Below are 16,195 nucleotides of genomic sequence, written 5' to 3' on the forward strand. Positions count from 1 at the left end.
GAAAGAGTCACACGCTGGCCTTAGAAGGTGGCATAAATTTAATTGAGAAACACAAATGATACACGAGTGCCCAAGCCTTGGAGACTCCAAACACAGAGGTGCCAGTTTGAGTTACTGCAGTTAATCCTGACTAAACCCCAGACGTGGAGTCAAGCGTGTTGCGTAGATTAACTCCTGTGTTTCTCACAACAACCCCAGGAGCGCTAACACCTCTTCCTGTTCTGCTTAGCGGGGAGGGACTGTAGCCGGGGTTCCGCACCCCCCTGCTCCCGCCTGCTATCAGGTCTCAGGGGACCTTTACCCCCGCTGCCTGCCCCGGCCTGGGTGAGAGCTTTCCCAGCTAGATCCTGGGGGCCTGCTCACAGCCCAGAACCCGACTCGTGTGGGCCCTGGTGTGTCCTTCCCCAGAGGGGTGTGAGCTCATTGCCCAGAGCCGTCCAGAACGGCAGAGGACGGAGGTGTTAGGGTACCAGCAAGCCGCCATCTCCATTGGCCAGAGTCACAGGTGCTGGTGGTATAGACAGGAGACTCTTGGGTCAGAGACAGAAGGCTTCACTCTTCAGCATGCAGGCACAGGAGCCTCCCGGCCCCATCGGTTCCCTAGGACCCTGAGCCCCGTGGGGGCGACGCACCAGGTGGAAGCCACCCCCACAGTGAGCTAGCTCACAGCATAGCTGAGGGACCCCGTGTTTAGGGATCCGGCATCGTTTCTAACGGGCCACAGGCCAGCCTGCCTGCTGTCTGTCCTGCAGGGGGACCTTTCGTACTGAACAGTAAGCAGACCTGCCTCTGCTTCAGAGAGACCTCTCTCTATCTTCCAAGGCTGTTTGCTCTGCAGATGTCCTTGAAAAGGCCGTCTAGGACGAGGACTGCCTCTGTCTGCCTGGGAGAGACTCACAGAGCCTTGGCTTCTGACACAGAGAAGTGGAGCCGAAGGCAGAGAAATGTAACTGCTAAGAAAGTATCAAGAGGAAGTGTGTAAATCTTACCGTGCTTGAGTCCCCAAGTTTATTTTCATGGTAATACTTACTGTTACGGTGTTATAATTGCTTAATATAATAATTATAACACCCATTATTAAAACACTTTTCTTTGGTATCAGGTCTCAAACAGTGGTGCTTCCGTTTAGCTCATAGGACACTGTTACATGGTTGAGCTCAGATGTCATAACACTGAAGACTCGGGTTACATGTTCTGGGGGCTCTGATATTCCTGTGGGCTGGCTGGGGGCCGGCAGGATGTGGGCTCCAGTCAGGGGCAGGAAAAGACAAAGCCGAGAGGGTTAACACATCCACTCCGGAGCTGCTCTTTGTATCTGTTTTACTTATAGGCTTTCCAGATAATATTCGATTTGTAATTAAAAGAGTCTTGCTTCGTGAGAGAAGAAGAAGGAAGAAAAAAATCAGTGTGAACAGTTGGTGGTCAGTTGGGATCCTCAGTGGTTTGCAAGTTGCGAAGTGCAGGTTCAGAGAGTTCTTCAGTAAAGTAGGGGTGTGGTTTTTAGTAGTGTGCTTGGTGACCCTTCCTGTTTCATCCGGGGTGAGTGAGAGCTGCTGCGAGAGCTGCTGCGTTAAATCAAATGCAGGTTGTCATCACTCTGCTTTCCCAGCCCCCCTTGCTGTGGGCACGGAAGGTGCCCTGGCCCTCGCGTTTGAGGACACATTTTAACCCCCCGAAGCTGCCTGGTGGTACGGCTGGACTAGTGAGAAAAGCCACTCCCAGCTGGGAACCTGGTCGTGGTTTTAGGATATTCCCTTTGCTGTTGAATTTGAGGAGCTGGGGTACTGGGATTTAAGTGCAATCTACTTCTTCTTCTTCTTTTTTTTTTTTTTTTGTCTTTTCTAGGGCTGCACCTGTGGCATATGGAGGTTCCCAGGCTAGGGGTCTAATCCAAACTGTAGCCGCTGGCCTGTGCCAGAGCCACAGCAACGTGGGATCTGAGCCGCGTCTGTGACCCACACCACAGCTCATGGCAACGCCGGACCCTTAACCCACTGAGCAAGGCCAGGGACCGAACCCGAAACCTCATGGTTCCTAGTCACATTCGTTAACCACTGAGCCACGATGGGAACTCCTGCAACCTACTTCTTTAATTTAGACATTAGAAAGTAGTATTCAGGAGTTCCCACCGTGGCGCAGTGGTTAACGAATCCGACTGGGAACCATGAGGTTGCGGGTTCGGTCCCTGACCTTGCTCAGTGGGTTAAGGATCCGGCGTTGCCGTGAGCTGTGGTGTAGGTTGCAGACTCGGCTCGGATCCCGCGTTGCTGTGGCTCTGGCGTAGGCCGGTGGCTACAGCTCTGATTCGATCCCTAGCCTGGGAACCTCCATATGCTGAGGGAGCGGCCCTAGAAAAGACAAAAAAAAAAAAAATAATAAATAAATAAAAAGACCCTTCTGGAGTTCCTGTCGTGGCGCAGTGGTTAACAAATCCTAAATCCGACTAGGAGCCATGAGGTTGCGGGTTCGGTCCCTGCCCTTGCTCAGGGGGTTAAGGATCTGGCGTTGCCGTGAGCTGTGGTGTAGGTTGCAGACGCGGCTCGGATCCCGCGTTGCTGTGGCTCTGGCATAGGCCGGTGGCTACAGCTCCGATTAGACCCCTAGCCTGGGAACCTCCATATGCCGTGGAAGCGGCCCAAAGAAATAGCAAAAAGACCAAAAAAGAAAAAAAAAGAAAGTAGTGTTCAGGGCAAAATTGAGATAAGTGTATGTTTTAGATTTTTATTGGTAACTCATATCGTTAAACTTTTTTGAGAAACATGAGTGTGCTTATAATTTTGTTTGTTGTGTTAGATGTTGTAAATTAGTGTATTACAGTATAAAATATCAATATGAATCTTTACCTTTAGGCAGATTCAGTCATTTAATGACGTTTCAGGAGTATGAGAAAGGTCTGTTTTTTGCCTTGTTCAGTAGGTTTCAAGTTTAAGTCTGGCCTCTAGTTTGTCCCTGAGGTTAGAATTTATGTTTAAAACAAGGTTGTGCATAGTGATTATTTATTATATTCCAGCCTCATGGATTTAATGAAAACTCTAAGGCGGAGAAAGGAATGGTGTTTAGTTGATACCAACGCTGTGGGCTCTGTGTTTCTCACGCTGGAGGACCTCGAGGCCTTCTTCGGCTGCCCACCAGAGGGCCCTGGAGGCCTGGGGAGCTGGAGGCAGCCTGCCCTCCAAGGCTTTGTGCTTTGTGTTTTCACCAAGAAGGGTGCTCAGGAAACCGTTTGGCTGTGGTGCCTGCATTAGCCTTATGGTCCCTTGATTAGAATCACAGATAAAAATTTGTTAATCTGCGTTCTTGGTGGAAAGTGCCAGGAAAGTAACGAATTGTTTTTAACGGTTGTACGAAATGTTTTAATGAAGAATTTCTTTTGGTACTTTCTTCAAAGCGGAGTGGTCTTTCACATAATTTTGGAAAGTCGCTCTAAACATTACGCACTGTAAAGACGTGTAGTGTTTTTTTTCTTGGACCTGCTGATAAAGTTTCCTCCCTTTCCAAAGAATGTGTGTGCTTTTGTAGAGACAGAAACCTAGTTGTTCCTGAGGTGAAATACAAGTATTACAGCTCTGCCTTACGTTTTTCAGGGACTCCGAGCCCGAATCTTAGAAACCCTGGTCATGCTCGTTCTCCTGGCCTTGCTCATTCTCGGGATGGTGTGGGTGGCCTCGGCACTCATTGACAACGACGCGGCGAGTATGGAATCTCTGTATGGTACGACTGACTTGTTCAAACCAGGCTCTCTAAGGGAGACTAGAGTTTGGGTATAAGTATGCGTTCGCTTTTTAAGACATTTTAATAATTCTTTGTACGGTTAATCCCTGTTGCTAATTTACCAAATTAAAAAGTCTTTAGACATGTTTGAGAAAAGAAATGAATGTGTGTTTCTTGTATGCAGACTGAGCAAGCCGCTTTTCAGATTTTTTCCCCCTTTGGTTAATTGGTTTCTGTTCTTGAAATTCCATGGAGGCTTATTTTCTCCCCCTAAACAGGTTTTGGAAAAGGGTTATTTCCTGTTCTTCTATCTTAGATCTTTTATTATTGTACAATTTAGAAATTGTATGGTTCAGTAGACTCACTTATGGTGTTTACTATATATTAATTTATAGCTATAGTTAGTCCGTATCTTAATGTACAGTATTTTGGATATACTGAAATGTATTTGCTTTTTTAAATAGATCTCTGGGAATTCTACCTACCTTATTTATACTCCTGTATATCATTGATGGGATGTTTGTTACTTCTCTGTAAGTATTTTTTTCTTTCTTTCTTTTCATTAGTATTTTTCTCACATAATATTGATGGCAAAGGGGAGTTGTTCTGGGTTCTCAAAAGGTACAGGCAAGTTTCCTGATGAGATTCCTTCACAGCTTGGTGATTTTTTAAAACTTGCCCCCCCCCTTTTATGTTCAGGGTAAATTTTGATAAGCTGAAACTTTGAAATAATAACACACCTTTTTTTCTTTTTTAAGGAAAGCATCTTCCACAGAGTTAGGGAGGGAGGGAGAGGGTGGGGGGAAGAGAGGAAAAGGGACGTGTGTCCGCACACCTGCCGTCGTGACACCAGCTCCTCCTTTTGTGTGTCATGGTGGGATTCTGTATGATAGCATGAATGTGTTGTCTTTTTGTCACAATTTGTTTCGTTTTCCTTAAGACGGCACAACGTGTCTCCGAGATAGAAGCAGGTAACTGTAGATAAAAGGGCCTAAGGTTGTGGTTGTCACTTTCAGCTATTCACTTTCGGCACATGGAGGCTCTCAGGCTAGGGGTCGAATCGGAGCTGTAGCCGCCGGCCTACGCCAAAGCCACAGCCATGCAGGATCCGAGCCTCGGCTGCAGCCTACACCCCAGCTCACGGCCACGCCAGATCCTTCACCCACGGAGCAAGGCCAGGGACCGAACCCGCCACCTCATGGTTCCTAGTCGGAGTCGTTAAGCACTGCACCACGACGGGAACTCCTCAGATATTCTTGTCTGGTTCTCCACTAGTGCTTGCAAGTTCGTCTGTGCAGTGAAAATACTCATTATTGCTCAGCTGCTGGAGTCTTCCCCTGATCGCCTCCTGTAGTTGTCATGTATGTTCCTTTAGACACAGGGATGCTTGTCCTCCACGCGCCAGCTCCTAGAGCTTCCTCTTCGTCTTCATGAAGAGCCCTGTCAGAGCCTAGACCTGGAGCAGGCGTTTTCTTACAGAAATCGTCCTGCGTTGGCTGTGGCTGCCGGGCTCGCCCGACCCTGAGTAAGCCTTGTCTCTCCCCCCGCAGTGTGCACCCCGGTCGGCCTCTCCCGCATGTTTACGGTCATGGGGCAGCTGTTGGTGAAGCCAGCGGTGAGTGTGTCCTAGCAAACCACTGTCTTTGTCACATAAACATTTTCACATTTGGAAAGCTTTTAGGTTCTAAGTGAGTGTTCAGAAACATAAGAAGAATATTGTTGTGTGTTAATGACCCAAATTGTTGTTTTCATCTTTTTCATCTTTGGAAACCAAACTTGTTTTTGTCCTTACAATGCTAACTAGAGGCACTCGGGTGAAATGTCTTCTAATAAGTGTTCAGACAAACTTTACAGATATTTGCAGGTATTTTAGGTGTTCACTGTATCAAATAGTAACTGTTATGTTTCAAAGTTTACCTTGTATATTCTTTGATTTTCAAAGCAGTTATTTTTCTGTAATAATTGATTAATTGAATTGTACCTTTCTTTGAAATCTCAGAAGTACTGTGTATACATTTTAATATAGTTTTCAGTTGATAGTAGTTTTGATGATTTGTCCCTAAGCTACTTTGGCCTCTGGCTGTTTTGTCTAATATTTAATAATAGGGAAGTAATATTTTTTTTCTTTTTAGGGCCACACCCATGGCATTTGGAAGTTCCCAGGCAAGGCGTGAATTGGAGCTGTAGCTGCTGGCCTACGCCACAGCCACAGCAATGCCAGATCGGAGCCGTGTCTGTGACCGTCGTATACACCACAGCTCACGGCAACGCCGGCTCCTTAACCCACCGAGCAAGGCCAGGGATCAAACCTGTGACCTCATGGTTATTAGTCAGGTTCATTTGCTTTGAGCCACTGTGGGAGCGCCCATGAAAGTAATTCCTAACCTGTATCTAGGGTCACTTGCATTCTTTTCATGGACCCTCACTGCCTCACACTCAAGTCTACACCATTCACAGGTTGGGAGGGCTTTCCCAGCCTGTCCCCGTGCTCTGAGCTTCCCTGTCGCTCTCCGCTCCCCCGTGGCCTCCCCGCTGACTCTGATTCAGGTGGTCTCACAGCTCCCTTGCCGTGCCCAGAGCAGGCTGGGTTTAGATTCTCACCTGCTGCAGTCACCTGACAACCCCCTGAAGGCCGGCTCCGACATCAGCCACTTTGAGTACTTGTCTTTGAACCTGGCCTCACGTCTTCTTTCAGCTAAAATAATTAAGCTCCTAATTCTGCATTTCTCGTGTTCCCCTTTGCTTGTATTTTGCTGGTAGCATTTATTAAGTTATGATGGTTATGTGTTTGTCGTCCCTAGCAGGGTGGTTCACCAAGGGGGAAAAACTTAAAGAATAGCGTAATAGACATTCTTTTAGTAAATGCTTGCTGTGTTTCAAAAGTTTTTTTCCTAATGACAGTCTCTTCATATATTCCTTTGAAATAAAAATGGATTTTTACCTGCTGTATAAATGCGCACGAATACCATACCCAAGCTATAAAATCTTGAAATTTACTTCCTCTTAAAGGGCTTTGGTGGCACTGCATTCATTCCTTTCTAATCCTCTAGATTTTGGTGTAGTTGTTTCTCCCCATTTACATCTTTCTCCTCCTAAAAGAGGCAGATATTTAACGTTTTGTCCTTGGCCTGAGGCTGCTCTTTTCTGTTTTCCTCACCACCTCTGCTACTTCCACGCCAACTTCTGCTGCTGCTGCTTTTTTTTTTCTGTCTTTTTGTCTTTTCTGGGGCCACACCCATGGCATATGGAGGTTCCCAGGTGAGGGGTCTGATCAGAGCCGTAGCCGACGGCCTCCACACCAGCTCACGGCCACGCCGGATCCTCCACCCACGGAGCGAGGCCAGGGATCGAACCCAGCACCTCATGGTTCCCCGTCGGATTCGTGAACCACTGCGCCATGACGGGAACTCCAGATTTTTCTATTATTAATAGCAGCTTCAAAACTTTTTAAGATACCTGCCTCTTTCCTTATTCCTAATATCCAAAATAATGGTTGGTGATTCAGTAATTGAGTTTTATTTCCATGCATGATTTCATTTAATACTGATGACAAACCCCTAAGTTAGGTGTTGGTGTCCTTACTTTATGATTGAATTACCTGTGGTTCAAGGAGGTCAGGTAGCTTGTACAAGGTCCCCGATCTGAGAGGATGAGGCAGGGTTTGACCCTCGAGGTGGTTTCAGAGCTGCAAAGTCATCAAGCTGTGTTAGTGCCGAGGAGCTTTGTACCTCTCCGCCTGCAAGTGTTGCTTGTCATTTCTTCTGATCGAAATACCTCTCCTCCTTTCAGTCAATTAAGCTGTCAGGTAAGATGACACTACCATCAAAAACACTTGCCAACACTTTTTTTCTTCCCAAATAGGAGTTGGGAATTTTTCTTCCTCTGAGCTTTTGTAACGTTTGATTTTAGCATGAGTTATGACATTAATTTCAAACCTGTAATTTTTTTTGGATTTATCATATCTCTCCTGGGCGTTAGACTATAAGCATTTGAGGTCAGGGACTGTGCCTGACCCATGAGTAGGTCATCAGCCCAGAGTGGCCGAGAGCACAGGCTTGGCAGGCAAATAACTGTGTTTGGCCGGACCTTTGTTTCCTAGCCCCCCACCCCCACCCCCAAGATGCCACGAGAGCAGTCTCTCTCTCTGGGTTGCTGTGGCATCAAGGGGATGATGCCCGCAAGCCCCACACAGGTCCCTGTGCTTCCTCTTGTCACCCACTCAGACCGCCGCGTACCCACGTGGTGAGTCATCCCTGGGCAGTCCGCACAGTAAGAGGGAAGGAGTCCTGGTGTCTGTGTTAGCCCTCCAGGAAAGCCAAAGCTGTCGGCCGAGATCCAGACGGCAGAGGCGCTGAGAACGTCGATGGGAAAGGCCCCCCGAGGTACGGCCTTTCCTGTCTCCAGCGTCCGTCTGGACTCAGCCCCAGCTCCTGCCTCCCGCCAGTGCTCTCAGCGGACGACGAGCCGGAGTCTGTGGTCTCTGCAGAGAGGCCCATGCGCGAGGGGCCCCGGCCCATCTCCGCTTTCTTCCCGGCGCTCCCTGCTCCCGGGACAGTCATCTCTTCCAGTTGCTTATTAGCTTCTTGTTACTTATTCTTCTTTTATTGTTTTATGTTGTTTTCAGTTCTAGGCCATAGGACATCATCAGTATTTGTTGAAATACTGGGAATTATTGGATCGCTTTAAATAAATTTCATGTGAATTCCGAAAATTCGATACTTGATAGGATTGCATGATTGAGACCCCTTTTTCTGAAAACGCCTCACCCGGGAGCCGAAAGGATGTGCGGGCAGGATTGCCACCCTTTGGTCTTGCCCCTCAGTTCCTCACACTGTGCCTTTTGTTTTGCTGAGCATGAGTAGTTTGGGTTTGAAGGATACAGAACATTAGTATTGGTTCTGGACTCCATGCAGATTTTTCCCGGAGCTAGGAAGATGCTTAGGTGTGTCTCAGCAAGGACAGCCATGTCAGTGAAGCTAGACCGCCACGATTTTAGGTTTTATCGGTTTTGAAGACAGTACTGCCGATGACAGTATCCTGTGTAATTGGTTATTGACGAATGGTTTTTGGTTGTAATTGTATGCTCTGTTGTGTATTGTGGTAGCGAGGGTGTGTATGTCAGCACACTGTTTCTCTAGGGTTCTGTCTGTGGCCTGATTCTGATAGTACCAGTACTGAATATTTACAGAAATTTCTGAGTGTATAAAGATGATATAAATGGGAAGACTCTGATGGCAGTGATTTAGGTTACGGCTTTCTCGTTTTAGACATTATGCAAGTTAGTATAGAGTATAGATGAGAAACCAGTGTAGGGCTGGGTGATCCGCTCCTTCCGGCTCTGAAATACTGGCTTGGACTGTATTTAACTTTGGGGATATTTAGAATTCATCCATTTGTTTGCCATTGAGAGAGTTACAGAGTTCTCGAATCCTTTAAACAAAAAAATCGTGCCTACATGCATGTAGATTTTGTGATTATCCGCTTTTGATGAGCTTAGTCATACACTAAGAGAGTTGAACTTAATTTGCAAATACAATAGTCTGAGTTTATTTATTTTAGGTTCCTACTATTTGAATGGTTATCTAAATTATAGGCCAAATAGCTTAAATAGTCTCATAAGCACTGCTTTTGTAATATAGTATTCAATAATTTGATCTTCTAAATTTAGATCCTGGAAGACCTGGATGAACAAATTTACATTATCACCCTAGAGGAAGAAGCTCTCCAGAGACGACTAAATGGTATGTATTTATTACATATTTAGACCAGAATAAAAATTAATTTAATTCAAAAGAGATAATTGAAGGGAAGAATACAAGCCTCTCAGAACTCGTGCTGTTACCTGAGGCCGAGCCAAGAGGAGCACGTGAACTTGCAGTGAGGAAAGGTCTCTGGAGAACTGCTGGCTCCCGTGTCTCCCTGACTGAGATCAGCTGTAGTCGAGCAGGGTCAGTTCAGTTCTGGGACACCGGCCTCTAAGCTGTATTCCTCTGCCGTAGCCCTGATGTATTTTAAGCACTGCGACTTGCCGCTACTGAGGTTTTGCAGATACACATGCTGTTTTAGTGACTATAGTAGCCCTTTCTTTCTTTCTTAATTTAATTTTATTGAAGCGTGGTTGCTTTACAGTGCTGCGTTAATTTCTGCTGTATAGTAATGTGATTCACCCCCACCCCCACACACACACACGGATCCGTTCCCAGGTGGGTTATCACAGAACATCGAGTAGAGCTCCCTGTGCTACACACACAGCAGGTTCCCCCGACCATCCTTTCCATGTACAGTAGCGCGCATGTGCCAGGCCCATACCCTCCATCCACCCCCCCCACCCTTCCCCTTCGGTAACCATAAGGTTGTTTTCACAGTCTGTAAGTCTGTTTCTGTTTTTGTAAATAAGTTTGTTGTGTTATATTTTAGATTCCACGTGTAAATGACATCAGATGCTATCTGTCCTTCTCTGTCTGATGTGTTTCACTTAGTATGATAATCTCTAGGTCCATCCATGTTGCTGCAAATGGCATTATTTCATTCCTTTTTTGTGGCTGGGTAATATTCCATGGTATGTATGTACCATGTCTTCTTTATCCAGTCCTCTGTCGGTGGACATTTAGGTTGCTTCCATGTCTTGGCTGTTGTAAATAGTGCTGGTATAAACATTGGGGAGCATGTGTCTTTTTGACTTATGTTTTTCTCTGGATAGATGGCCAGGAGTGGGTTGCTGGATCATACGGTAGTTCTATTTTTAGTTTTTTGAGGAACCTCCATATTGTTTTTGTTTTGTTTTGTTTTTTTGTCTTTTTGTCTTTTCTAGGGTTGCTCCCATGGCATATGGAGGTTCCCAGGCCAGGAGTCGAATCGGAGCTGTAGCCGCCAGCCTACACCACAGCTCATGGCCACGCCGGATCCTTAACCCACTGAACAAGGCCGGGGATCGAACCCGCAACCTCATGGTTCCTAGTCAGATTCGTTAACCACTGAGTCGAGATGGGACCTCCTTCCATATTGTTTTCCATGGCAGTTGTACCAATTTCCATTCCCGCCAGAGGTGTAGGAAAGCAGTGCTTCTCTGACACTAAGGTGCCAAATTAGACTCTGTTGTACTTAGGAACTATATTTTTATTCGAGGATGCTATTCATTATCAGGTGATAACCAAGTAAGAATGTTAAAGATTTTAAAATTTAATTCTTGATTACTAATCATTTTTGGCTTCAAATCATGATCCAATGAAGAAAAGAGTAATGATAGTTTAACAGAAAAATGACATAGTATAATTTTAAAAATTTTTACTTAAATGGTTTTCACCCTATACTCTTTTTTTCTACAGAGTTTTTTTTTTAAATGTTGAAAAATCTGTCACCAAGATCAGATTATTAATAGCTAACTGTATTTTACAACCATATTTCAAGAGTAGGTTTAATTGAGGGATGGAATGGAAGGGTACTTTAACTCTGAGATATTGAGAAATAGGAAGAAATATACCTACTTTCTTCAGTTACAAATAGTGAATTAATTTATTTATTTATTTTGTGCTTTTTAGGGCCACACCCTCGGCACATGGAGTTTCCCAGGCTGGGAGCCGAATTGGAGCTATAGCTGCCAGTCTACACCGCAGCCACAGCAATTCAGGATCTAAGCCTCGTCTGCGACCTACACCACAGCTCACGCAACGCCGGATCCTTAACCCACTGAGTGAGGCCAGGGATTGAACCTGCCGCAGCTCATGGTTCCTAGTCGTATTTGTTTCTGCTGCACCACGACGGGAACTCCACAAACAGTGAATTTAAATCATCAACCCCAAAGTGTTGATAACGTTTAGAGCTTTGTTCTGAGATGGAAGGATTTCAGACTGTCTTTATTCTAGAGGATTCTCGGCAGGAATATCGTACGCATTGATACTGATCACTTTTAGACTGGACCTACATGTATCTTTTCTTTTTCTGACTTTATTAAAGCTTCTTTAGCATTTAAGCCTATTTAAGAATTAGGACTTTAATGAATGCTGTTAGCTTTATAGTATTTCGTTAAAGTAGTAAATACTATAATGAACGTGTCTTGGTTAGGCAGTCGTGCCTTTGTGTAATAAACATGCCTGAATTATAACGAATAACTGTCCAGCTGCCTCCTGCAGTGTGGGATTGTGTTTCAGCCTAGATGCATGCTATTTCTGTCTCACCGATCAGGAGGCTAAGATCTAGGAAAGGTGAAGTATAGTGCTCTGTGAATTAAAGAATTTGAATTAAGTCTAATCAAAACGAACCCCCAAAGCTATCCTTTTGTCACTTGGCCCTTCCGCAGTGGGAAAAAAAGGCCTTCCAGGATCTTTCTAGGTCCTTTGACTCCTCACATCAAAAGTGGTTCATTATGTCTCATGATATTGAAAAGGAAACACTTGCCAGGAGCATAAAATATTATAAAATGAGGCCAAAGCCCAGTAAACAGAACAGCTCAACTGGCCCGTGAACGTTCTGGTTTGGACAGGACTGGGGACAGCGAAGGCGGAGGGCACTTATTTTCCGGCTGTTTGGTGAGCCGTGGTCCCTGTCCCGCCGCTCCGCTGCTAGGTTGGTGCTGAATTCTTTCTAGGGAGACTCTTTGTTGGGAGGCATTGGGATAAATGCCATGGTTTTGCAGTTTGCTGCTGGTTAGCACTGCGGACTATTTCAGGTGGAAAATGAGGGGCTTGTCACATGGTGTTCTGTGGCAGAGTGGACGTTCTGCTTCAGTAACGTATATTTATCAATAAGTGCAGAGGGAAAGAAACCAAGACTGAACAGTCCTTTATGATTTGCTGTTTTTGAAGGTCCCAGGAGATGAGTGGTGGAACTCATCCCATGGATTTTATTTAGCCTAGTAACCTGTCAGATGTATTTTTGTTTTAACAGTTATTTTATACTTTCCCATATTTTTAAAAAGTGAAGGTTTTAAATTTTTTTTTTTTTTTTTTACTTTGGGCTATGAAAAAGAATTGCAGAATGATTAGAGTAAGAAGATTTGTTGGAAAAAGAAAAACAGAGATCACGGTGGTAATTCACGCCGGCCCCCGTGGCGGTGTTTGCTGATGGCCCCTTGAGTGCTTTCTTGGCCCGCGTGGGCCGTGAAGCACAGCGCCTGCGTCTTTGGGACATCTGCACGGTTTGCCCCGACCCCCGCCGTACAGTATTCTGGAAAAACATGATACTCGATACCAAGAGGTGCTTTCCCCTAGGAGTAACAGTCTTTATGTCCCCGGAAGATAAGCTGCCTTGTGTGCGGGTCACATCACTGGCGTCCCACTTTCATGCCTGCTGTCTAAGGTCGCCATGTGGCTTTGCGACGCAAGGCCAGCCTGTGACGTCTCCATCGTTCCTAGTGGACATGCGATGGAGCCGGAGGTTGTGTTCCTGTTACTGCTGTTGTGAGTTCAGAACATACAGCAGGAAGCTGAAGCCCGCGGGCACTGCGAGCATGTCCATCAGGACCTAAAGAGGCCACCCTGCTCCCCGGCCGCTCTCCTCTTTCTCTCCCCTTTCCTGTTTTCTGACGTCTCCTGAGCACCAGACGTTGCCTTTGGAACCTGAGTCTCCCGATCCTAGAGGAGTTAACTGAAGAAGCGGGTGAGAGACTCTGTGAGGACTGAATCTGGAGCTCAAAGACTGGAAGGCCAGACATAGCCGGATGGAGCTGCCCATGTGCTGGGCGCAGGACGGGCCCGAGCTCTGCGCCGTCTGGTTACATCACCCTCCCTGGCGTCCACTTGACCTTGGCAGGAGTAAAGCGATGTCCCTAGCGCTCGTGGGACCCTGGTGAGACTCCTGCCCCTTCCTGCTCCCCCCACCCCAGCACTCAGCCTGTCAGGTAGAGTGGGGTGTTCTGCCCCGTCCCCCTTCTCACAGCCAGCGGAAGAGCCGGAATGGCCAGGTCCTTTGTTCTCAGCCTCTGTTCCCCATGTCTCTTTATGTCCTGTTTCTGACTCCATCTCCTACTGTCCTGAAGGAAGCTTGGCTCTCCCAGCAGCTGTGGCTCCTCTGGAGCCCCCAGGGCAGGCGGAAGTTCTGTGCTTCCCGCTTCCCTCCTTACCCTGGAGTTTGGCTGGGGTCCTCTCACTGTCTTTCGGACACTGAGTCTCCTGTCTTTAGACCTTGACCTCACTGATTACCTGCCCCTTTTCCAGCCACGCCTCCCCTCCCAGGCTCTTCCTCCTCCTGATCCTTCTCTGCTGCAGCACCTTTCATGATTCTTGGTGATTTCAGCATCTCTTCGGTAACACTTCCCGCCCTTGGAAGCCCCTTGGTCTCCCCCAGCTGCCCATTGCCCGGGATGGTAACTCAGGCTGGGTCATGAGCAGTAACTCGAGTTGGTGCATAATCTCAAGACCAGTCATCCTAACGCTCCACCTCAGGTTTTTCCAGCTCACTTCCCAGAGTTCTTCAGCACGGAGGCTTCACACGCCGTTTATTTGTCCTGATGACTTTTCGTCAGCCTTCCCCAGTTTCCTTGACACCCTTGCTCTGGCACAGTGTCAGTTCCAGGCAGCCCCTTGCACGCACGCACCTGCAGTCCCCTGTCCCTCGCTGGCCCGGCCAGACCCCAGCCTTGGTTACAGCCGCCCCTGGGAGTTCAGCCGCCTGCCCGTCACTGCCCGGCCTGCCTCTCCGTGAATGATCTCGCATCTTCCTTGATGACTGTTTTAGAGCTTCTCTCTTTTCCAGCGTCTTCACCGTAGTGCTTAGTTGATAACTTCGCTTCTCAATAATTTTTTCTTGAGAAAATAGAAGCAGTTATGAAGCAGGAAAAGTCATAAGCTTTTCCCTTCGTACTGACTCACCTGCCTGCAGCTGCCACCTTTTCTCCGTACGCTGTGGCTGCCTTGTCCCCACTTCGGGCTAAGGCCCTGGGCTCTGTCCCCTCTCACGGACTCCAGGACAGAGCTTTCGCCGCGCTGCCACCTCTCTCCCCAAATCGGCTTTTCACCGACTGGATCACTTCCATCAGCATAGAGAAGCACTGTGATTTCTCTCAACGGAAGGAAAGAGGAAGGAAGGAAAGGAAGTGTCAACAAAAAAACAAATCGGTGGATCGAAGAAAGAAAGGGAACATTTTATTCAAGCCAAATTGAGGCTTATAACCTGGAAACAGAGCGCTCTGAGCACCATTCCCCCTGTTAGAGGCCAAAGCACAATTATCTGAGTTTCTGAGACAGTCGACCCATTATTGAGAGTGGACAGGATCCAGAGCTGCGCGTCCAGAGTGAGTGGTGGGTGACGGGTCATCGCGGCCCCTGACGAGGCCAAGAAGGAAGCTCGTCTCCTAAGAAGCTGCTGGTGCCAGGAGAATGTCGCTCTTTACCATCAGCGGCTGTTCCCACCGAGGGGGCTGCTCAGTGCAGAAGCAGGGTGCGCGTGCGGGCGGGAGGAGGCCAGAGGGCAGAGGACGATTTGAATGTGAAACGTCTGTCTCCTTGGCCTACCTCAGAAGTCACATTTTTATCAGAGAAGGAGGGGAAGTGAATGCGTCTGTCTGCCTCCTGCCCCTCCAGCTCGTCATCACCATCCGGCCTCTGGCGGCCTCGCGGGGCTCGTACGCGCCCTGCTTTCATCTCTGTGCCTCCCGTTTGGCTTTGGACGCGCTCTCACCTCCAAACTCCGCTGGGTGCCGTTGTCAGCTCGGCCGTGATTCAGGGTTCTCATCGGACCCTCGCTTCTCCTCAAAGGATTTCTATTCCACGTGGTTTTCAGCTCCCTGCACTTTCCTTGGGCTTCGCTTCACGGGCTGCTTCTCTTCAGGCTCCGTTGCTGGCGTGCTGTGGGCTGCCTTGAGCCTCAGTCCTCCGACCCTTCTCCTCTCTGTTTCTCTGCCCTCCTCTGGTTATTCATCGCATGGCTTTCATGTACCATCTGTGTGCGCTGACCTTGAACCATGGAGATCCCGCTCCCACTACACATGGAGGCATCTTGAACGTGTCTCATCCACCATCAGCTAGTTCTGTGTCTGTTATAGGTGATCCGTCCCTGTAGGTGGCGGGTCCCTTCTTCCAGGTGTTCAGGCCCATTCCTTGGAGCCTCTGTCTCTTACTTCCCGTGTTGATTCCTTCAGCAGAGCTCTTGGCTCTGGCTTCAGGGCAGCTCCAGCAGCTGAGCATGCCTCCCCACTGACACTACCACTACCGTAGTTTGAGTGACAGTCCCCTCTTGGGTAGATTTTTGTGGTTTCCTAATTGACCTCCATGGCTCATTCTTCAGCCTCCTGAGTCAGAGAGGGTGCCTGAGCATGTGAGTCCGAGCGCGTGTGGTCACTCAGCATCCTCAGTGCTCCCTGTCTGTGCCACCTGCCCCCTCCCGGCTGCTCTGCATGCGGCCTGTCCTCCCTCGGCCTCCTGCTGTCCAGGGCCTTACCTCACGGTCCCCTTCCTGGTGGGCTTTCCCACCCGGTGAGCCTCGTGGCTGCGATGAATGTTGCCAGCCCCCCCACCCCCTACCCCCCGCCCCCGCTGTATTGCTTCTGCTT

At 47.8% G+C, this 16,195-nt stretch overlaps 1 protein-coding gene across 6 annotated transcripts in view; it reads left to right on the forward strand.

Moving 5' to 3' along the window:
• The window catches only part of LMBR1 (limb development membrane protein 1), a 135,517-nt gene that overhangs the window by 74,930 nt on the left and 44,392 nt on the right, over window positions 1–16,195 (forward strand). For 5 of the 6 annotated variants that reach the window (XM_047763915.1, XM_047763916.1, XM_047763913.1 and 2 more), the window contains 4 exons: window positions 3,585–3,711; window positions 4,176–4,244; window positions 5,262–5,326; window positions 9,380–9,452. In XM_047763915.1, the coding sequence (XP_047619871.1) occupies window positions 3,585–3,711; window positions 4,176–4,244; window positions 5,262–5,326; window positions 9,380–9,452 (334 nt within the window). The remainder of the gene's footprint in view (window positions 1–3,584; window positions 3,712–4,175; window positions 4,245–5,261; window positions 5,327–9,379; window positions 9,453–16,195) is intronic. The other variant, XM_047763912.1, reaches the window with a different exon arrangement.

Source organism: Phacochoerus africanus, chromosome 16 (assembly GCF_016906955.1).
Source record: "Phacochoerus africanus isolate WHEZ1 chromosome 16, ROS_Pafr_v1, whole genome shotgun sequence".
Taxonomy (NCBI): Eukaryota; Metazoa; Chordata; class Mammalia; order Artiodactyla; family Suidae; genus Phacochoerus; species Phacochoerus africanus.